This window comes from Sceloporus undulatus, chromosome 6 (genome assembly GCF_019175285.1).
Source record: "Sceloporus undulatus isolate JIND9_A2432 ecotype Alabama chromosome 6, SceUnd_v1.1, whole genome shotgun sequence".
Taxonomy (NCBI): Eukaryota; Metazoa; Chordata; class Lepidosauria; order Squamata; family Phrynosomatidae; genus Sceloporus; species Sceloporus undulatus.
Genome location: NC_056527.1, coordinates 80,248,226 through 80,271,088, shown reverse-complemented (window position 1 = coordinate 80,271,088; position 22,863 = coordinate 80,248,226). Strand labels below are relative to the sequence as shown.

The window sequence follows — 22,863 nt, the reverse complement described above, 5'->3', positions numbered from 1 at the left end:
GGCTCAATGCTGTGGAATCCTGGGATTTGTTGAAGTTCGTTGTGGCACCAGAGCTCTCTGACAGAGAAAGCGAAATATCTCACAAATATACAAACCCCAGAATTCCATAGCACTGAGCCATGGCAGTTAAAGTGGTGTCAAATTGCATTATTTCTGCAGAGCAGATGCAGCCTAGAATGAAAGAATCTGTTTGTTTCACTTTTGGAAGCCAGCGCAGAGATCCACCTTTCCATTACTTTCTGTGCAACTGAACATCTTCCTCTTTTTTCTTCATGGCAGGGCCATCAGCAGATTGGATCAAAGCAGCAGGCGACTGCAGAAGACAGAAAAAGTAACCAATTTACTCTGTCCTTTAATGTTAATCTCAGTTGAAGCGCACTAGCTTTTACATGTAGAATGTCTCCCCCATTCAAAAGCCCGTATTGAATCCTGAAAGCAGTGTCAGCTCATGTTTCCAGTGTTGGTGGGGATGGTGAATCCTCTCTTGGCTTCATAGAAGCTTGCCAAACTGTTGATTCTGTGGGGAAGATGTACAAGCTCCTTTAAGGTCTGGACTAAAATTTAGAGACTATTCATTGTCCCACTGGCTTGAAAATACCATCCACCGGTGCCTAAAAGCACCCTTTCTTTAGACAAAGCAGGTGACGTGATATTGTGGGGAAATCCCTTCTCTGCTTAAGAGCCTGAAGCACTGCTACCAGTTAGAATACTGAGCTAGAAGAAGGAAATACTGGACTAGAAGGCTTTTGCCATCTTCAGTTGCTAAAAGTGAGCTGTCTTGAGCAACTGAAGAAGATGGAACCTGAAATGTTTTGCAAATACACTTTAAGTTGCTCTGTTTGTTGACATATCATTAAATTATATAGCCAGAATCATCCAGGCCATAGTATTTCTGATGTTTATGCATGGTTGTGAAATCTGGACAGTGAAAAATATGGAAGACTGGAAGAAAATTGATTCATTTGAAATGTGGTGCTGGAGGTATATGGATACCACAGGCTGCTAAACAGACAAATGAATGGGTTTTAGAGCAAATCAAACCTGAACTCTCTCTAGAAGCCAAGATGAGACTGTTATACATTGGATATATTATGAAACGTGTCTCACTGGAAAAGACAATGATGCTTAATACAGTGAAAAGTAGTAGGAAAGGGGAGAGACCACACATTACTAGTGGATTGATTCAGTCAAGAAAACCATGATTCTGAGTTTGCAAGTCCTGAAACAGGACAGTTGGTGACTGGGGCTCTTGGAGGTCTCTCACAGTTGCCATAGGTTTGAGCTGATTTGATGGCTAATAACAAAGTTTTGTTTCTTAATCACTATAAGAAATGTACATTTTAATTGATTAGCTGCATCCTTATGGGACTCAGAACAAACTTGCTAGAAATACTGTTTCTTATTACTTACACCTACATATTCAGACCTTAGCACACAGGGGAAATTGTGGGGAAATTGTGGGTTTAAATGCGATATTGCAATTAAGATTTTCACACATATTGCTATTAAAAAGGTAATTTCCCTGTGAATGATTTGTTGCTGTTTATTACCAGTTTATTGCCTGTTTAATAGTGATGTCATGTGCAAATCCTAATTGTGAAATCGCATTTTGCATGGGATAATGGCTATTTAAACCCCCAATTTTGCCCAATTCCCCCCATATGATAAGATCCATAGATATACACCTGTTGATTTCACTTGTGCCATGTGGAGTTGTTACTTAATAGTCTTCCTATTGTATTCCAGGCATCAAGAGGCCACGGTGTCTCAGGTCCCAGAACATGTATGCGAGAATCATTCGCCGACTGTTATGTGACAACGTACACTGCAAGGTGTGTGATTCTGCAGCTCAAGAAACTGCAGAATTGGTTTACATGAGAAGGAACCGAGCTAAAGCCTAAATGCTGAAACTTTAATTCTAGTGAATACAAAACACAGGATAATAAATTGAAAACTAGGTCTTCTTGTGTTTTTTTTTTTCCTAACAGGCATCCTTTGGAAAAATTATTGCATTCTCAAAAGCATGTCCCTGTTTATTCTTTCATCACCTGAATCATCAGTATCATTGACCACCCAATTAGGGGGAATATTAGCCAAGTTTTGCCAAGATACCCATTTTTTTAAAAAAAAGATTTAAAATGGGTCTAGAAATTGAACTTACATAATCTAGGGAGTGTCTACACTGGTGAAAACACCACATTCACTCCAAAAGCTGCAGTCTTCACAATGTACAGCTACTTTCAGGGAGGAACTCTGGTTTACAGCTCCATCTGTTCTGTTGGTGGCAGAAATGGGTTGAGGTGATACTGATATGTGAATGAATGCCGGGAACTGTGGCTTACATGAGAAGGCGGGCAACGTTTCCTGTACTCCCCAGTTCTTGGATGACAAAAGAACACTGTGATTATGGAAGGCAGGATTGTTGTAAGTTTGGGAACTGCTTCACTCTTGCCCCCATTTCTGTTCTGAATGGCACAAGTTGATATGTTCATAATGATGTCAATAAATCTTTATGGATTGTTTTAAAAAAACACTTTCTGGATAGCTACAGGATCTGTGTTATGAATAGTCAATTACGATCTTTCAGATAATTGCAGGGAAGATAGTTTGCTTGAAATAAAGCAATGCTGGTGAGAAAGAGAGACAATACATGAGAGAGATGAAAAGGAAGCCTACTTTTACAGTAATTAATTTATCTATACAGTGGTTTATATTCCTCTTTTCGCAGTATCAGTCCTATTGAGTCAGCTTGCAAATGACACAGATGCCAATAAAAGCAATAAGCAATCTCAAAAGTATAAAAATTGATTGTAATAGTCTGAAGGGGGGAATGCACTTAGAGTGCACGTCTCAGGTGGTCTTTTTTCTGCCACCCTCTTTGTCTCTCCTGGAGTTGTTCTAATCTACAGATCAGAGGCTAGAAGTGGCAGAAAGGGGGAATGGGAGGTCATTTTTCTGATCAAAATCCTCTGCTTTTCCCACAAGCTATTTTCCACTCTTAAAAAGCAGCTGGTGATGTGGAATCTAAATTACAAAATTACATTGTTTAATTACAAAACCCAGCCCTCCAGGATAAGTTAACCAGCCTCTCCCTGGAGCAAGGCAGCATTTTGGATTCCAATAGAAGAGTGAAGTTGATCATGTTCTTTTCTATTCCTAGAAAATGGGGTTTGCTTTGTCTTGGCTTTGCCTGCCCTCTAGTGGGGACTCCTAAGAAAACAAGAACTTCAATTCATTTTACATTTTTTCTTGTGTTTCTTCAAGTCTTTTCTGACTTAAGGAGACCTCAAGGAGAACCTATCATGGGGTTTTCCTGGCACGTTTCTTCAGAATATGTTTGCCATAGCCTTCCACTGAGGCTGAGAGAGTGTGACTTGCCCAAATTTACCCAGTGGGTTTCATGGCCAAGTGGGGAATTAAATCCTGATCTCCAGAGTTGTAGTCCAATGCTCAAACCACTGTATTTCAGAGGGAAAAATAGGCAAAACCACCTCTGAGTATTCCATGCCTAAGAAAATCCAGTGAAATTAATAGAGTCACCATAAATCGACAGGAGACTTGAAAGCGCATGTGCACACACATGATCACAATGCTCCATATGATAATATAATCATATAATACATTATGAAAGGGTCCCTGGACTCACAATGCAAACTGAGACTGAAGTAAATGGGAGAGCCACTTCTATAGGGAATCACTGGAGACCAGAAGATGTGGGCAGAGATGAAGTAGCCACTAAATTATAGATTTTACTCAAACAGCCAGTTTAAAAGAGGTGTTATGTGTTATTATGTTTGACACATCATGGTTTACCTTCTCTGGGCCAGAGAAATGTTCAGGTGATCTCCAGAGGAGGCAGCAATTGCTGATCTGAGGGGAGCATGGCTATGGTAAGCTGGTTTACCATTAGGTGACAATTCCTTTTCAGAGGTGCACACAGACAGAGAGCAACTGGTAAGAACAGTGTTTTTCTATATTGCCAAGTAAAGAAAGCAAACCTCAGTTGCCAACCTCCTCCTACCTTAACCATACAGAACAAACTCTAGCCACACCACAACTCTTTAAGAGTCCAGTTCTTTCTCTTCTTCGTGTCCCTCTTTTAAATAGACAAAGGAAATCCCTTCCTTCCAGCAGTTTCAATACTGCAATTACTTTCTCCTGCTCTTTCAATTTAGGCAAGTGAAAGAAAACAGATCCAGTCACCTTTTGTTACCATTCAAAGCTCCATATCAAAATTCCAAACAACCGTGATTTCATTTATTTATGTTACTGTATCCTTTAAATTATGGTAGATGGGGGCAGTGAAATTTGAGAATGTGACTTGCCCAAGGTCTATATGTAGTCTATATGCTAACAGGTTGGATTAAGGCACATCCATCTATTCCAGGAAAAGCAATGGATATTCTGAACTGTTTTGGAAAGGGCAATGGATGACTGGATGTTGATCACTAACCTAATACTCATTTGGGATCAAATAGAGAAACATGTTGTGATTGGTTTGGTCTGTCCAGATAAATGATGATGTTTGAGTGCAGAAGTGGGAATGCACTTGGGCTTGGAAGGCCATTGCACCATTTTGGACATCTCTGGAGACTGAGAGTGCTGCAAGATACCTCCACATTCACCATTTTGGATAACTAGAAGTGATGTGGTTTTTGTAACCAGTGGAATCAGTAGGAGTCCCAAGGTCTATGCTGACTTCTACTCCTACCAAGCTGCATATGACCTGCATACTGCTTGTCCCTAACTTAAAGGACTGCATTGGTAGTTTGAGGATTACTCTCAGTCCTTCACTGTCACTAGAGTTGGCCCTTCAAACACAGGGCTGTCTTCTGTAAAAAATGGCCATCCTACGAGGACCACTCCTCTGGCAGACTCAGGACAAAGAGTATGGCTTTCATTTTCATGAGCAAAGTTCTGTACCTTCAGGCTAGGAGGCAAGAGTGGGAAGCAAAGAGGCCTGGTTGAAAAGAGCAGAACTACCCAAGGACTAAAGAAATGGAGAGCAAGCAGTGCAGTGGGAAGATACCTAAGAAGAGAGCAGTGGCATCACTAAGGTTGGTGTCACCCCCCATTGACGTCCTCCCATATCACATAAAGAAGAATCCTTAGTAACTTTTTTTTGTACTAATGTTACTCATAAATTGTAATCCCTGTACATCACCGAATGCAATAGCAACAGTTGTTGCATGAACAACTAGCAAAATTAAAATTATACCTTTAAATTAACCATATCATATGCACAGAGTAAATATATTTACATGTACATAGATTCGTGTGGTGAAAGTAAACGTTTGGTAAGATGTGATGTTTTAAAGAAAAATTTAAAAGAATAGTTCTTCCATTGATTTTTAATTTTTTTTTTAAATCTGACGCCTGTCCTTTCTCTTCCCATTGAGCCTCGCCCCATTCACACTATCTCCAGCATTTAAAAGGGACTCAGGCAAACTCCATAGACTGTTTCTGCCATAAGTCAGACGTTTAGGAAGCATTGGTATCACCCCAACTTAGCGTATCACCTGGTGCATTCCACACACTTACTCCCCCCAGTGACATCCCCAGAAGAGTGAATTGAAGTATAAGGTTCACCTTTCCACCAAAAGACTTTACACTGGTGCATTTCTTCTCCTGACCTCGAATTATAGCAATGATTACTGATATTTCCTACCACAATGTGGTTACAGGATGGCCAGCTCTTTTGCACAAGTTGCTTTTCAGTTGTGACAAACGGATTCTGTTAGCAGACTACCTCCACAGCAGCAGAAATGGGAGTTGCATTTATGTCAGGCGCAGGGCACCTTTTTCATTCTGAGGGTTGGTTTGGGCCTGGGCAAATACTTTGGTGGCTACATGTCAGTAATGGGGATACGTCCCAAAATGGCATGTTAGTGCTCAGACCTTCCTTTCTAAAACAAAGCACACATACACCTTTTACACTCACATAAGCACATGGGCATGTAGACTCCCTACTCTGTCTGCATCCTAAATCTAGCCATTGCTTTCTGAATATTATTGCATATTTTTGTTCAGACTTTGAAATTATAATCCGAGTGAATGTCAAACTGTCTTGTCTGTAATCTTTCTACGTAAAAGGAGTGGGGGAAGAAAGTTCAGATAGTCTCACTCTTTCCCCCAATTGCTATTCAATTATTGGCAAATAAGGTTCAAGATCACGCTGAAGGAATTCAAATTTGGTGGGCAAACCCACTTCATAACTATATTGCCTGGTGATAGCTTGCTGATTCTGGATTTTTGAGGGAAGCTCCCAAACTATTCAAAGCGCTTTTAGAATTCAAAGATTAAGGTCATATTAAACATATAGAAAGTTTGCTTGAAGGGAAAAAGGGCTATTAAAATGATGTCCCTGCAGAATTTCAAGATTGCTCAATTATAACTTAATTGAAGCACTTGGGTTGACTTTTGTAAACCCTAAACAGAGTCCTTCACAAGGGCCTTCTTTTATTCATAGTAGTAGCTAGAATTAAAAAAGGAAGACATTGGAATTCAGCAGCAAGTTATTCCTTCTAAAGCTGGTCCTCAAGAGTCTGGCAGACAGCATCTGTGCAAAAAAGCAGAGATTGCAAGCAGACTAATTAGAAGAAGTGTCAAGCAGGTTTTCTTTTTAGTCACATGGGGCCCATTTCTTCATATATCAAGAGGGTCTCTACAATTTTCTTCACCTGCTATTAATTTTTTATTTTGAAAAGATGCCCGCACATAATCAAAGTTGTTTTAATATTTAATATTGTTACTCAGGGAACAGGAACTAAATGGTATGCTATACATACTTAATATTCTTACCTTCTGTTTGCAGCTGTTCTTGTTACAAAATTTATAATTCCTTATGTTAAAATTAAATAAAAAATAAAACAATAAAAATGCTCCCTTGGCGAACACGAGGAGTGGGATTTGCGTGTGTAAAAGCATCACTGCTGAAGTAGGGGCTGCTCTCTCTCAGCACTGTACCCACAGCCTCTGGAATAGGAGTGGTGTGTGTGTGTATTTAAAGAATTTACTAGGTTAGGCTAGGTCCCTTCCCCAAATAATAAGGCAAAACTGAATCACAAGGACTGAAGTTAGGCTGAGCCGATCCCCACCTCGGAATAATCAGTCAAAAATACACTAAAAACAACTAAGCACAAAAGAAATTTAGGACTGCAATTGCAGTCTTCTTTTAATAAGTATGTTGGAGCCCCACTGAAGAGCAAGGGCCCACCACACTATGATGCAGTTTTATTTGGGTGAGTGATAGCTCTATTTAACATGAGTTTGTTTAACAGTTTCACTTAATCTGCAAAGAGCTGCAGGCCCATTGTGTGTATCATAGAATTGCATGGGAGGATCTAGAAATGCCTAGAGAGAATATTGTTGTCTTGTGCCTTTAAGTCATTTCTGACTTATGTTAGAAATGGGGCTAGTACCAGCATGATGTAGTGAGGTCAATGCTCACTACATCATGCTGGCACTAGCCCCATCATTTGCACAATCATTATGCCAAGGCTGGATTTACCTAAAAATTAGCAAGATAATCCACTTTAGATGTGATCAATGAAGAATGCAATACAGTAGAACATTACACTTGTTATCCTCAGGTTATCCCAAGATATTCCTACCAATGACACATCCTAAACAGGATAGAAAAAAACAAGTATCAATACATGTAAAACCTGCTTCAGTCTTGTGTTTCAGAAGAGACAAACTCATTTTTCCTTCCATCCATTTTGGATTTATACTTGAGAAGGGAGTCATTCCTTTTATTTATTGAACATTTAAATCACTCACTAACCAGAGTTATCTGAATGAAGTATGGCCTATTTTAACTGGGATTTTATTCTCATCCCCTCCGTTGACCTAAGGTTAAATCCTCCCCCCCTTTTCTCTAAAGCTGCCAACCAGGGATGCAAAATGATCATGGAAGATATCAATTCCACCCAAGGTCATGTACTAATAATCACAAGAGGCATTCAGTCGTCAAGAAGTAAATTTCTGGGTGCAGTGTATGACAAACACATAAATCCCTCCTCCAAAAGAGCAGCAACATATGGCCAAGCATTTTACCTAAGTGTGCTTAACATGTGCATATGTCCCTTTTTAGGATGGAGAACAGAGAGCTGTAGTAAAGTTATCTGTTGCTGTAAAGCTTACCAGTTTATCCTACTGGATCAGTCAGCCCTAAGAGCCAAGAGCCAAAAATTACTATGCAAGGTGTACATTTTTATCTAAATAAATGTAATTTGATTGCATTCCCTATTTATTTGCTATCAACAAAGTACCATCAATGCAGAGACACAATAAAGTAGGGATTATAAAATGTGTGTCCCTCTGGAAAACTATGAAACACTTCAACAGCATCTGGAGGGCTGCACATTTCCTACCCTGGCTTTAAACAGTGACATAAAGAGTGACTAGTAAATTGATGCAAATACAAGCATAGCTAATAAAAATATCTTTTGAATGGGAGACAGAGAGAAGGACTGGTACAAAATAATTTTATTAGAATGATTAATATGACAAACTGCTAATCTTCTTTTAAAATAATTTATTTTCATGGATTTGTTTTTTAAATGTATTCTCACAGACCATACATTATTTAACAGAGGTGTGCTGAACAAAGCTAAAAGAAGAAACATTTAAATAAAACAATTATTCTGTGTTAAAATTTCCATGTTCACCTAAAGCTATCCTGTTAAACATTTGTTGAAATATACTTTTGCTGACAAATGTTTGATTTTTGTGCTTGCAAAAAAAGGCAAACCAAAAAAACCAAATTTCAACTTTTGACTGCCTAAACATTGTAAAAGAAGAATGTACAGTAATTGTACAATACGTATTCATTATTTCAACATACAAGGCAACCAAATGATTCTGTCATTGACATTAGCATTATGTTTATTTTACTCCACTGCACTAACATTTAAACTAAAACTTCAAACCACACGGTCTGTTTGTGACTAACATTTAAATGGCAAGCAGTAAATATGCAGGAAGATTACAAAGGGCAATATTAGCACACAGCTAAGATGGGCTGTGGTTTGACAAAAGCTGATGATGTGTGTATGGCTTCTTTTTCTTATATGAGGCCCACCGACAAACTGGGCAGCAATGCCTCCCCCCAACTAGCCACATCACAATGCAATTCTGGTGAAAGACATGGCCGCATGGCAAGCCCATTAATAGGCATCCGTTTTTGAAATTCTCGAGACACACAACACATTCTGTACAATGTAGCATACCAACAGGCCAAACTGACCAGTCAGGCTCCATATCCTCTGTAGTACTTGATGATCCATATGACCTGGCTTTGGCACATGAACAGGCCTCAGCATTGCACAAAGGTTCTCCCTCACAGGGATTCTGAAGGGTACTTTGCTCATCCTCCGACACCTCGCTGGTGTGACTTGGGACATCTCTGCATTCGCTGTCTGAGTCACTTTCACTTTGAGAGAGTTCCATCATTTCCTCTTCAGAATGCCCACCAAGGCAATTAAACCGCCATATGGGTAAGTTCTTTATGTAATCAGTTGGTATCAGAGGGTGAAGCCACAAATCAGGGAAAGCTAAGCGCTCAAGAAAAAGATCTGGGTCTTCATCCCAATCAGATTCAAAGGGGAAATGCTGAAATGAAGTAATCGGGTGGAACAGATAGCTAGTGTACCAGTCCCAAAGGCTTGATAGCCATTCAAGGTTATTGGCATTTATTTCATCGCTGTTGTTATTGTGTCGCCTTTTTTTCTCAAAATAATCTATTAATAAACCATGACCCAGGTATGTGCTGAGGAACAAAGCTGGGTGTGAAGAGTAGAACATCCAGTCAGCTCTTACCCAGGAAGCCAGGGTTGTTGTATTTGAATATCGGAACAGTTTTAAACTATATTCATAGAAGCTGTCTAAATAAGGTAGCTGCAAAAACCCCAAGACTGGTAACCAAGAAATAATTAAGAGGGAATTGTAAGTCCCTAAAGTGCTTATAAGAACAACAAAGCGCTTTATAGTAGCACCTTGGGTGATAAACAGGTCCATCCAAGCCATCAAGTTAACTAAAACCAGACTTAAAACAAATAAATCATTAACTTCTGGTTGTAAGGAACGCAAGAAGGAGTCCATGGCACGAAGGGATATAAATTCACCAGTGTTATTCCCATACTTGTACATTCCTTCAGGAGTTCTAAGTATATAGGATGGGGTCTTATAGATGCCCAGCTCTGCTATGTGGCTCTTGTTGTCCCAGTTTTCTACATTCACAAAAATAAACTCAACTCTACCAGTAAATTTTACACTTAGTGCAGAGAAGAAAGCTGGTGGTTGGTCTAAATTAGCAAACAGGTATATTTTCACTCTATACTGATAACTTTTATTCCACTCTTCTTTCAGGTGCTCTGATTTGAAGATTGTTTTTATCCGAGAAGCAGCATGGGCTGTTATCCATTTGAAAATATGCTCTGTCTCAATTTTTCGTCCACCATATTCTTTAAGCATCACTTTGCCTTTGGATGTGCTAGTTTGTGGGACTGACATAATTAGTGTGGATCTTACCCAACCTCTTCTCCTGCAGTATCTACAAAGAAAATATTAAATTAAGTCAAGCTAGGTTACATTGTAAAACAGAAAGTAAGTACTCTTAAAACCACAAGAATTGCAGTTGTTTCTACTTTCAAGAATTTATACTTCTGAAAATAGATTCACTGTTTCTGCAGAAACCCCAAAACTACAAAAAATGTGACAATAGATTCTTTTGTCTACAGGAACTTCAAAACTACCAAAAATCTTCTCTAGCTTCCCAGTGTTATCAGGACAACCCCTTCCTTAGTTTGAGAGAGCATAATATGCCCAATGTATTGAAACATGGATTAGAGTCTTACAGTTCTAACTAATCCATTTATAATTTTAGTGTGCTGGTCAAATGGCCGTAATAAAGTTATTATTATTATTATAATTTTAGTGAAATCTGAAATTCCACTTTGATCATTCCAAAACTCCTTTGGTGCTTCTTGTAAATGGTTTGGTGGGAGGAAAAGGGAAGAAATTATGTGTTATGATTATCACTCCTGTAAACAGTTTTGGGTACACGCCAATGGTAATGAACCACTACTAAAATTCATGGTGCTACAGCAGCTTTGTTGATTTCTAACAAACACTCTGTCACAAGCTAGCATTCTGCAGTCCATCCGCTGTCTTTAGCTGTTTGGTATATAAACCACAGAGACTAAAGTTGTCCTGCTCAATTTTCTGCACTCCCCAGCTGATCATCCAGGAGCTGGGAAGCAGGAAACAGTTGACTGGCAAGAGAGGGAGCTAGGATTTAATTTTTCACACCTCACAGTAATCCTCCCCTTGTTTATATGTGTAGATATTACATTGTCCTTTATAGTTTAAATAGTTTTAAATGCCACAGTAGAGAAAACAGCTAGAAAACAGCCGCAAAAGACAGGATGAAAGTTCAGTGCTAGTTAAGATAAAAATTTAATGACTATTGACATATGCTGACGTGTTTCACAATACAGTAACCTTCTTTCTTTTACAGGATACATGACATCAGCTGTAGATCCAAAAGATGATCTGACTAGTTGTTTGCATGTGTGGCTCTACATACATACTAGCTAAATTACATATACAGAAAAAATAGGAGCTGCTATTTGATCTTTAGTTTATATCATACTGGTAAATCCTACACTTCTACCTTGTGAAGAAGGAAAGTTATTCTCCAATATATCAGTATGTACAAATAGTCATTAAATGTTATCTTATCCAGCACTGACTGGAAAGAGCAATTAATTCTGTCAAATACAGCAGAGATGGAGGAGGAGGGAGATTCAGAGATAGCTACGAAAGGAGACATATGGCTCCTCCATTCACAATTGGTATACATATACAGAAAGGTGTGCATTGATCATGTATTCTCTGTTCCTATTTTTGCCCAATACATAAAGGAGATTTCATTGAATACAAATGTGCTGTAATCTCTTATGAAAGTATTTATTTATTCAGAGTGTTTTTATACTGCACTCCACAAAATGAACACCATTACAGAGGGTACTTCACTATAAAAGTGGGAAAGTGTATGGGAAACCATATACAACATCTTCAGGAACATACCTTGGGTCACTGGAGCAATTAAAAGTGCCTGTCCGTATTCCAAATCTTGATACTTTCTTCACCATTTTCTCCCAATGGACTTTTCCCATTAAAGGGCTTCTATCATTTGCTATGACCTGTTGGACAAATAAAATGGATGTTAGGGAAAAAAAACCTGTATTCAAAGACTTTGCTCAGATTGCAGAAAGAAGATTTTTTTGTTATTTATATTTTTATATGTCTCACTTCCAGTTTAAAGGCTACTTAACTGGTTTATGATTAAATCCAGATTAAGTGAGAAATCAAACTCAAATATTCATCACCAGACCTTAATTATTATTTAATACATTTAGCTTGGGGCATTCCCCTTGAAGAACAGCAGCCACTGTGGAACATGACAGAGGACCAAAACAGACTGCAGAAATAATCCAGTTTGAGGCCACTGTAACTGCCCTGGCTCAGAGCTAGGGAATCCTGGGAACTATAGTTTATTGTGTCACCAGAGCTCTCTGATGAAGGCTCAATGTCTCATAAAACTACAGTTCCCAGAATTCCCTAGCATTGAACAAGGGCAGTTAACGCAGTCTCAAACCGGATTATTTCTGCTGTACATTTTGGTCCATAGTCATACAGCTACATCATACTCAATGGATTATTTGAAATCACATGCTTCCGAACACCTGCTTAATCTTACCATGAATCTTGATCATTGGCTATAGCTCTCCATCAGGTCCAAGGCAAAGGAAATGCCAAGCAAAATGGAATACTAGAAACCAGTTCAGAAAGTGTGTACTCACAAAATAAGCCCCGGAGCAATTAGTTTTATATATAGCCCCCCCCCCCAAGTGTAAATGTCCATTTAAGGTTTTTTGGAGTGGTCATGTAGCTTTCATTTGTCCCTTAATAGCTCAGAGGCTCTCTGTATTTACTCATGTGTGCTTCACAGGACCTGGAAATGCTACATATTAGAACAGATACACCCCTGATTTGTCACTGCTTTCAACTGCCTGGTGTCTATACCATAAATTAAACTAGAGTATTGAATAAACTGAATCAGCTAAGATTAAATTTCTCTTTCCCACATTGATGAGTTAAGAAGAACAATATGAGAAGAACAATAAAGCTGTAAACAGTATCAAACAGTGAACTGTAATGATATCAAATAGAACAGGTGAGAAAATTGTGCATTTCCTTTTTTGTGCCCTTTTTGTGTATCCATCAAGTCCACCAGGATACCTCCATTGTCCTTGCATTCATTTTTTCCAATGGTGAACAATTTTTCACCCCCTCCCCTAAAAATCTACCCCCAAAATGGTGATTTATCTTGTTTCACTTTACTTGAATGGCTGAAACATAGTGGAAGTGATGTGATGCCACTTCTAAGTTACCAGCAATGCACTGGTGCAGCTCACTGGATAGTGTGGTGAAGACTAGTCCCTCTTCTCACAGCAATGGCCAACCTGAGTTAATATTTGTGGCTACTGCTGCCTTGGGCTTGGCTGCTCCCAGGCTATCAAACTCTCCGCCAGTGGAGGCTCAGTTAGCTACCTTCCTGCTTTTTTTGTTGACAGGCCAAGACTTTTCTATTTATACAGACTTTCAGTTTTTACCTGGCTGGGGTAGTGCAATGGGTAGGTTTTAATGTGCTTTTAATTGTTTTAAATGAAGGTTTTAAAGCAGCTTATATTTAATGCTTATATTTAATGTAAGGAGTGAGCCACTTTGGCTTCCTTATGAGAGAAAAGTGGGATATTAAATAAATAAATAAAGTCAGGGTATAAAAGAACAAGCAAGCAAACACCAGGACACTTCTTAAAGAGAGACAATATTCAATAAAACCATGACAGCAGGAATAAAATTTGTTTTGATGAAAAAATTGCTTTGATGTACGGCAGAAAAAACAAGGGTCAGTTAAGAAGTAATGTTGAAACACAGTGGCAAGAACCATGAGCTGGCATCTTGTTAGTGACATATGCATGTGCAAATTTCCTTATGCCTACATATATCATTTTCTGGGTGCTATATAAGACTGGCATTCCCTTCCCTTCTCTGCAGCTCCTGAAGGCACCCTTGATTCACTTTATGGCCTCTGAAGCTCCTATCATCGCCAATCCATGCCTCATAGAGAGTGGGCAGGATCAGAGAAGTGTATGGATTTCACCATGGCCAGATATGAAATGATTACTTCAGCGCTGAGACCACTGGGGAACTGTAGATAATCCCAGTGCTGATCTCATTATTTTGTGTCTGGCTACAAGAACACAGACTGAGGCTTCTCTAATTTTGCTTGCTCCTCATGAGGCACAGAATGGAGGTACATGGGTCTTCAGATGCTGTATGCTAAGTGTTATATGGCTGAGTCTAGCGTAGGTCCACGTGCAGAACGACTATGTTACACTGAGCCACATGGGATTGCAGTCTTGGTGAGCATAAACCATAGTAAACCTTGGGCTTACCATTCTTCCCCTTCGCTCTTATTTTACATGCAAGAGGACGAAAAGGAACGTTTCTGCGGAATCACAAGCTCAAGGAACTCTAGTCAATTTAATGAGATCAAAGCTTGGTCAAGGAAGTTAGGATTAGATCATGATATATGGCTTGTTCACTAGCCAAGAAAAGTCTTTGAAACTTGAATGCAATGTGAAACATTTTTTTTAAAAATCTGGGATGGAAGCTCTGCTGGTCCATGGCAGGCTCTCATCCAATCCAAACCCTATGTTCCTTGTCACTGCGCCTCCCCAATTTGTCTTTCCTGCTGGAACAAGGTAAGATGCAAAACCAAGGGGAGATCACTCTGTTCCTGCTTAGACAGTCTTTTTGGTTTGCTAAATGGAAGAAAGAGGCTCAGTACATAAGCTAAATGAATTACTGGTAGAACACATCTTGTCAGCTCAAACAGATGTGCAGGCTGGTAACTATATATGAATGTGTCTGTTAGAGAGAAATAGAGAGAATGAATGAATGAATGAATGAGGTAGGTGTGTATGAGAGAGAAAGAATGTATAGGAAGGAAATAGTGATGACTTTAAAATCATGATACAAGCTCTCTCGGGATAATTGTTTCCCTTCCTCTCATTAAAGTGACTGACAGACAAAGATGCATGGTGGTGATCTTAAGGGACAAAGTGTGGGAGAGGATTAGCTTGTTGTCAGTGTAACATAACCTCTTCAGAAAATGTGGGCCTCGGTAAGAAATGACAGGCTCCCACCCCTTGCTTAAAACAGCAAAGTTGGCCCTTGTGGTCTTCTCTGGAGTCTGCTCACAGAGATGAGAGAGGAGCTTGAAAGCCCAAGACTTGCTGCAGATTGTACACCAACTGTCCTCTAGTACAATATCAATATGTGTGAGAAAGATAAGCCATTTTGGGAATGAAGATGGATAGAAGCAAGAGGGAGGAAGAGAGATAGGAGTTTGCTTTGCCTGACAGGCAATTTTAAATGCCATGATTGATCACGCATGACTCACTGTGCCCTGCGGTTTCTACATACTCAGATTATTTTAGGAATGTCTCATGTGACTATAAGCTAAGTGGCTGACTAATGATTTCAACCCATACATTTTAGATCCCATTAGATGCAGTGAGACACTAGCCTCAACCTTGCAAAGCATCCCCATGGATAAATTAGCACCTTTGCTCCATGAAGATGGCCAAACATAAATGGAAAATATGAACTAGAATAGCATGAAATGAAACAGATGGTCAGAAGCAAAAACATTAAAGGGAGCCCCACACATATCTCTCTCCAAACAGTAAAATACCAAACATGCAGTTTGTTTTAACATTACATTAAAAGAAAGATAAACACAGCTTGTTTTTTCTTCCTCTATTTTGATACCAGCCCACATTGTATCTAGCTGTCATCGTGCAAAAATAAATACCACTGCATTTTGATCATTTGCACTGAGTGAAATTTTCTAGTATAAATGCATTATTTATATATAGGAAGCAACTGTTTTGGATTCCAGACAGTTACTTGTACATGATGATTCTCTTAGGAAACAACAATATTCAAATTACATGCTATTAAGTAGTAAAGACTTCATAATAATTTCCAGGTTTCTGGATATTTACCTTGTATGTTTTCAATTTAACTACTTGGAAGTTAAGACCCTTTGCTGGAAATGGGTGTTATTTTTAAGCTATTTAGAACTGGGAGATGCTACAAATTTGATTTTTTAAACCATCTGGATGGTAATCTGCCATACAGTGAATTACAGTAAAAACACTAGCATCAAGGAGATTCTGCTAGTGCATGGCAGAAGCCATTAAAAATGCATTTTGACAGAACATTATAGCCTATGCATAACTGTACCATTAATAAACAGCATTTCCAATTGAATCTGCCGCACTATGCATCCCCATCCCACCCTAAGATGGTACTGTAGTTCAGGACTTCAGTCAGCCTGGAACAGCAGCTTCAAAATAGGAAGCATGTTTTGGAGGAAGAAAAAGGATAAAATGGGGAAAGTGTAGCCTAATGGGATGCAAATGACTCCAGAGGCCCTCACCTCCCATTTTAAAATAATTTATTTATTTTTACTCAGTGTACCACCTATACTTTCTGATGGTGCAGGAGTCAATTTTTTGTCATGTTCCCCATCAGCCATGCAGTTTCAAGTGCAAAATAACATTTCGTCCCCAAACTGGTAATGATTTTTTAATATTTAAAATAATATTTGTTTTAAAAAAGTATGGGCAGCATAGATGAGGCACCTCCATGTTCCCAAAAACTATATCTGCGTTCTTGGGATTATGGGACTGTGACCACCCCTGGAATACAAGATAACTCCCATATGGTCTTTTCTTACTCTCCTAGACATTGCATGTGGAGGGGTGCCACGTGACTAAAGAAGGCCTATTTAAATTTTGTTTATGGGGAAGGAAAGAAGACCATAATAGCAAATAAAAATGTGGAAGTTAGAACTACAGTCTCAACAGAAATCTTATTCCCCCCATCATCTTCTTCTTTTTACGTATTGCCTGTTTATAGGCACTAATGTGGTGTAGTGGTTTGAGTGTTGGACTAGAACTAAGATTCCAGAAGGCCAGAGTTTAAATACCTGATCAGTAATGGAAACCCATTGGGTAACCTTAAACAAGTTGCATTCTCTTTATTCAAACGTTCTTTAAATAAAACTTGTCCAGAACTACTGGAAGAGACATAAGCAACAAAAATAAATGGCTAGTTTGCGAATGTGAAAGTGAATGTTTATATATTTCAAGGAAATACATTTAGCCAGGGTAAAACTGAGGCAACTGCTGGTGTCCAGTGTGCTTTTCAGAAAGGTAGCCACAGAGACCTCATTATTTGTATGGAGGTCTTGATCTGACTGTAATAAAAGCATAACAGCCAAACTGCATGTGTGGCAATATCCTTAAAAAGCAGTCATTTTTGCTGAGTAGATGTTGAAGGGAGAGCAGACAAAATGTAGCCCCATTTACTGTCCCTTCTTGAGTAGCCAATAAGCAAGGCAGCTCCTCAGAGATAGGAACTGATACCTGGCTCATACATGTGGCTCCTCATCTAGCTAGGAAACCATGCTCAGAAGCATGCTTCTATAAACCTATAGCTCCTTCAGGATGGGTTATTTAAGGTTAATTAGAGCAGAGTACAAGGCTATAATTCTCTGTAGCTAGCATTAGCACAGATTATTAAGACAGAGTTAGAGTATAAACATTCACAAACTGAAGTTAGAAATTATTTGCTTTTATACTCTACAGTATTTATTTGAATATTTGCAAATTACCATTGCCATTTAATGCTACCAGGTTCTATAATCTTAAAACTATATTTCCTCACAACCTCCAAATGGTTTACAAACTGACCAAGAAAATCCAGTGAATGCTGCGCTCAGCGGAGGACAGGAGAGACTCTCTCACAGCCGCAGGAGTTTACTGCATTCCATGCAGCTGCGGACAAGTCTACATATGGACCATCAAACGCAGTGTCCAAACATGAGCATGAGCGAGACTGCAGACTGGGTCATCCAGAAAAATCAGCAGTAGCAGAACATGTTATAAACCATCTTGGACATAAAATGCTGTTTGAAAACACTGAAATTCTGGACCATGCCAATAACTATCAGGTCAGAATGCACAGGAAAGCCATTGAAATCCACAAACATTTGGACCATTTCAACAGGAAAGAGGAAACCCTTAAAGTAAACAAAGTTTGGCAACCAGTTCTGCAAAACAGCAAAATCAGGGCTCAGGAAATACAAATGGAAAATCAGCCAGGGTTAAGGGCTTTCCCAGCAGACAATGATCACTAATTAAACAGATGCTAATCCCCTTTGCATATCCTCCCACCTTGAGGCACTGCCATCAACACAGAACAATACACAGATTAACATGGGAATCACTCCTCCCTACCCAGGGTCACACAGTATATAGATATACAGTGGTACCTCGGGTTACGAAATTAATTCGTTCCGCGGCTAATTTCGTAACCCGAAAAACCTTCGTAACCTGAATTGCCATAGGCGCTAATGGAAAAAATAGCTCTCTGCTGCCCTCCGGTGGCGGAAAATAGCGCCGAGGTTTTTTCGTAACCCGAAAAAACCTTCGTAAGCCGAAACAATAAATCCCTATGGGATTTTTTCGTATCCCGAAAAATTCGTAAGCTGGGTAATTCGTATCCCGGGGTACCACTGTACCCACTCTCTTCCTTGTCAGTATTCTCTGAAGATGCCAGCCACAGATGCTGGCAAAATGTGGGGAATAAACTCTTCTAGAACATGGCCACATAGCCCGAAAAACCCACAAAAAACTATGGATGCTGGCCACGAAAGCCTTTGACTTCACACTGTTCTTTTACCTTAACAAAAGGAGGCAAAACTTTGTTTCTGAGATAGTCTTTCCTGCACAAATGATGCACAGGAGGACAACTGGATTGTAGAACCATGAAAAATGCCCAGATGAACAGGCTAAAGCAAATTATTATACACTGGTGCCTCGGGATACGAAATGATCGGGTTACGAAATTTCCAGGATACGAAAAAGTTGGATTGGCAAAAACTGTTTCGGGTTACGAAATATTTTTCGGGTTACGAAATTCATTTCGGCGCGAAATTCAAATGCTGCAAAGTGCAGCTATAGGCTTTCCAGTGCTAACGGAAAAGTGTTTCGGGTTACGAAATTTTCGGGTTACGAAAGGAATGGCGGAACGAATTAATTTCGTAACCCGAGGCACCAGTGTAAAGTGATGTACAATGGGGGGAAAGGCAAAATACATAATAGAACAGTGCTGAATCTGCACTTTAATTATTGAAACACAGCATGCAAGAAAGGGAGAAATTCTAGCCTCCTACCTATTTTCAGTTCTTATCTCATCTTCATAAAATAGAAGGAAAGTACAAGGTTAACACAAGACTTCCTTCCATGCCAATTTAAGGTGCATCTTCATCTCTTCCTTTTATAACCTTCATATATCGCAAGAAGGAAAAGAGCCAGAAGCCAATCCTTTAATAGAAGGAATGACATGATGCAGCAGAATGGTACAGCACTGTTTCTGCTGGAGGGCAGGTAGTGATGGCTATGCTGCTCCCTTTATAAAACCAACTAAAGTACAGAATGGGGAAGAACAAGTACATAGGGAAGACTGTTACAGTATGGGTGGCAGAGTACAAAATATTTATTGAGCAGGTTGTCTGAAGGTGTGTTTGCATTATTTCCATCAGGTTCACCTCATTTTGTATGTGCTCATTTTTTTCCAGGAAACGTTTGAATTAAATCTTTGTACTGTTTTTCACATCAGGAGCTGAATGCAAACATAAGAGAGAAAGCCTTTGAAAATGACACAGGGCTCTGGTATTAGGACCACGAATTTTTACTAAGCCCTCTTAGCCTCTTACCATCAGGGTGGAGGTTAATTTATTGTTTGCTCTTATAGTATTATTCTCTTCTCTGGTGTTTGTTTAGGAGGAGGTTGGTTAGAGAAGAAAATCATTTAAAATTTTATTTTGACCAGCCCTGGAATTCCTCGGAGCTGGTGATGTAGCACCTCTGCAACATTCATCTGCACCTGCTCCTTAAATCCTTGTGGAGGGAGCTACCATTGAAATTTCTCTCTTGGCTGGCAGGTCTGGGAACAGCGTGGGATTATCTCTCCCCTACAGTGGAAAGGAGAACCAGCATGGTGTAGTGGTTTCAAAGATGGACTAGGTTAAAATCCCCTCTCAGCCATGGAAATTAACTAAATGAACTTGAGCAAGTCACATTTTCTCAGACTTAAAGGGAGGCCATGGCAAACTTCCAGTAAAAACGATCTTCCCAAGAAAACCGCATCATAAGGCCTTAATGTTACCATAATTTGAGAATGGACTGAGAGCACATAACAATAACAACAAGGTGGATTGTATATTTCTGTACTCTTCAACTGCACATGTTTTCCATGCATTGAATTCTCTAAAAAACATTCCCCGATTGTTCATAAAAATTGAGGCGGCAGTCAAGAAATAAAAAGACTAGGAATGGGAAGGGGCAGCTATGAAAGAATTGGAAAAGATACTGAAGTGCAAAGACATACAACTGAGCACTAGAGTCAGAATCATCCAGGCCATTGCATTCCCAATTGCCATGTACAAATGTGAGAGCTGGACGGTGAAGGAAGCAGACAGAAAGAAAATCAGTTTGTTTGAAATGTGGTGCTGGAAAAGAGGAGAGAGGATACCATGGACAGCCAAGAAGACAAACAAATGGGTTCCTGAACAGGTCAGAAGCAAAGATGATCGAGTTGAGACTATTGTACTTTGGTCACTAGAAAAAAACAAAAATGGTAGGAAAGGTAGAGGGTAGAAGAGAGGAAGACCACAAACCAGAAGGATAGACTCAATCAGGGGGGTTGTGGGCAATGGCTTGCAGGATCTAGGCAAGGTAGTGGAGGATAGGGATTCTTGGTGATTTCTCATCCACAAATTGTTCAAGCAAAAATGTATTTTCAGCAACATGTCTGAGTGAAATAAGATGATTTTGAGTACTGTTGCTATTGTACAATGGCCCTCTAATAAAGGTCAAGTGAAGTCAGCACCTAAATTCCATGCATCCATTCCTATTTGCATAGATGGTGGATAGAACAGGGGTTCCATAATAAATGTGAAGGAAGCATTGCCCTGTAATGTCACATCAAAAAGCCCAGAGGTTAAAAGATCACATGTATACAACAGACCTCTCCAACAAGACCAACAGGAAAGGAACACATGTGCACAGCAATGGGAACTGTACTGGCTATAACCCTCCCTTACACAGTTAAAGACGGAAAAGCTGGTGAAGAATTATTACAAAGGAATGGTGTAACTAGGGATACAAAATGAAAAGCAAACAGCAAAAGTAAACTGCAGATGAAAACACAATTAATGGATCAAATCACTGGTGTGCAAGCTCCACAAATTGGAGGGAGGGATACGTTCAACCCAGGGCTACCTGGAGTCTGCACTAATCTTTTAAAATGAAGGGGGAACACCCCAACCCTCTTCTGTTTAAACTAAAATTTAATACAATGAAAATCTGATACACCCTAAAGACATGATTTACCCAGTTTTGAGTGGACAGAAGTGGAAATCCTCTTTCATTACAAAAACATCTTGTGGGCTGCATGATTCCACCCTTGGTTTAAATTAACTGATACCTTGAATACAAATGCATATATTTATCTCGGAATAAAAGCCATGGGATTCAGAGAGACTTACTACTAAAAGTACATGAGATCAAGATAGTAATTCACTAGTAATTGCTTGGTAAAAGACATAAAATAATACATTGTATTAGATGATGCATACACACTGAACTTATCCAAACTGAATTCATGACTCTAGTGGTCTAGTCATAAGCACATCCACATGGGTTTCATCCACACTGCAGAAATAATCCAGTTCAATATCATTTTAACTGCCATTGCTCAATACTATGGAATTCTGGGATTTGTAGTTTTGAGGCATCTAGCCTTCTTTGTCAGAGTTCTAGTGCCACAACAAACTACAGTTCCCAGAATTTCATAGCAATGAGCCATGACAGTTAAAGTGGTGTCAAACTGGATTAATTCTGCAGTGCAGATGTAGTCATTGTGTTCAAAGAGATGGTGTGTAAATGTATAGTCTTCCCAGTTAATAAGTTCAGGACTGGGACATTCACTGTGCAATGTACAGTGGGCCCTTGATATCCTCTGGAGTTTGGTTCCAGGACACCCCTAATCTCCCAACCAGATACCAAAATCCATGTATGCTCAAGTCCCATTAAATACAACGGCATAGTAAAATTGTGGATTTATATAAAATGACAAAATCAAGGTTGGATTTTTGGGATTTATAAATATTTTAAAAATATTTTCAAGCCAAGGATGGTTGAATCTGTGGATAAAGAACCCATGGGTATTGAGGGCCATTTGTAATTATGTATAAAGGTTGTGTACCAAATGATCAGAGCACTTCAGCTGTACCCTATCCTTCTGTCTAAGAATGCCGCTTGAAACATGAGCTGATTCAGAGGTAGTATTGACTTTCAAAAGGAATATATTTAATACCTGTACTAGCCAGATGCCATCCTTTGTATCTTCCACAAGCTCATAAAAGTGCATTTCACCACTGAAGTTTGTGCTAGAAACAGATTCAGAGGCTTCTTCTTCCTTGAGGGCAGAGTAAAGTTCACCCTCCATGAGGTCTCCTAAGCAAAGAAACAAAGAAACAACAATTATATTGAAATCCAAAGGTCACATTAGTCAAATGTATGCTGGCATGGAATCAGATGAAATGTTGGCTGGGACTTGCTTTTTCAAGAGATGAGCAAAATTAGATAT

General features: G+C 39.3%; 1 protein-coding gene across 2 annotated transcripts in view; it reads right to left on the bottom strand.

Annotated features, from left to right (window-relative positions):
- LOC121935430 (charged multivesicular body protein 3) overlaps positions 1 to 22,863 on the bottom strand; it is a 61,924-nt gene that overhangs the window by 19,204 nt on the left and 19,857 nt on the right. Inside the window, exons 2-4 of one of the 2 annotated variants that reach the window (XM_042476945.1) lie at positions 22,591 to 22,730; positions 12,094 to 12,209; positions 8,474 to 10,555 (exon numbers count right to left, since the gene is read on the bottom strand). In XM_042476945.1, the coding sequence (XP_042332879.1) occupies positions 9,016 to 10,555; positions 12,094 to 12,209; positions 22,591 to 22,730 (1,796 nt within the window). In that variant the 3' untranslated portion in view covers positions 8,474 to 9,015. Of the gene's footprint in view, positions 1 to 8,473; positions 10,556 to 12,093; positions 12,210 to 22,590; positions 22,731 to 22,863 lie in introns of those variants that run through there. The other variant, XM_042476947.1, reaches the window with a different exon arrangement.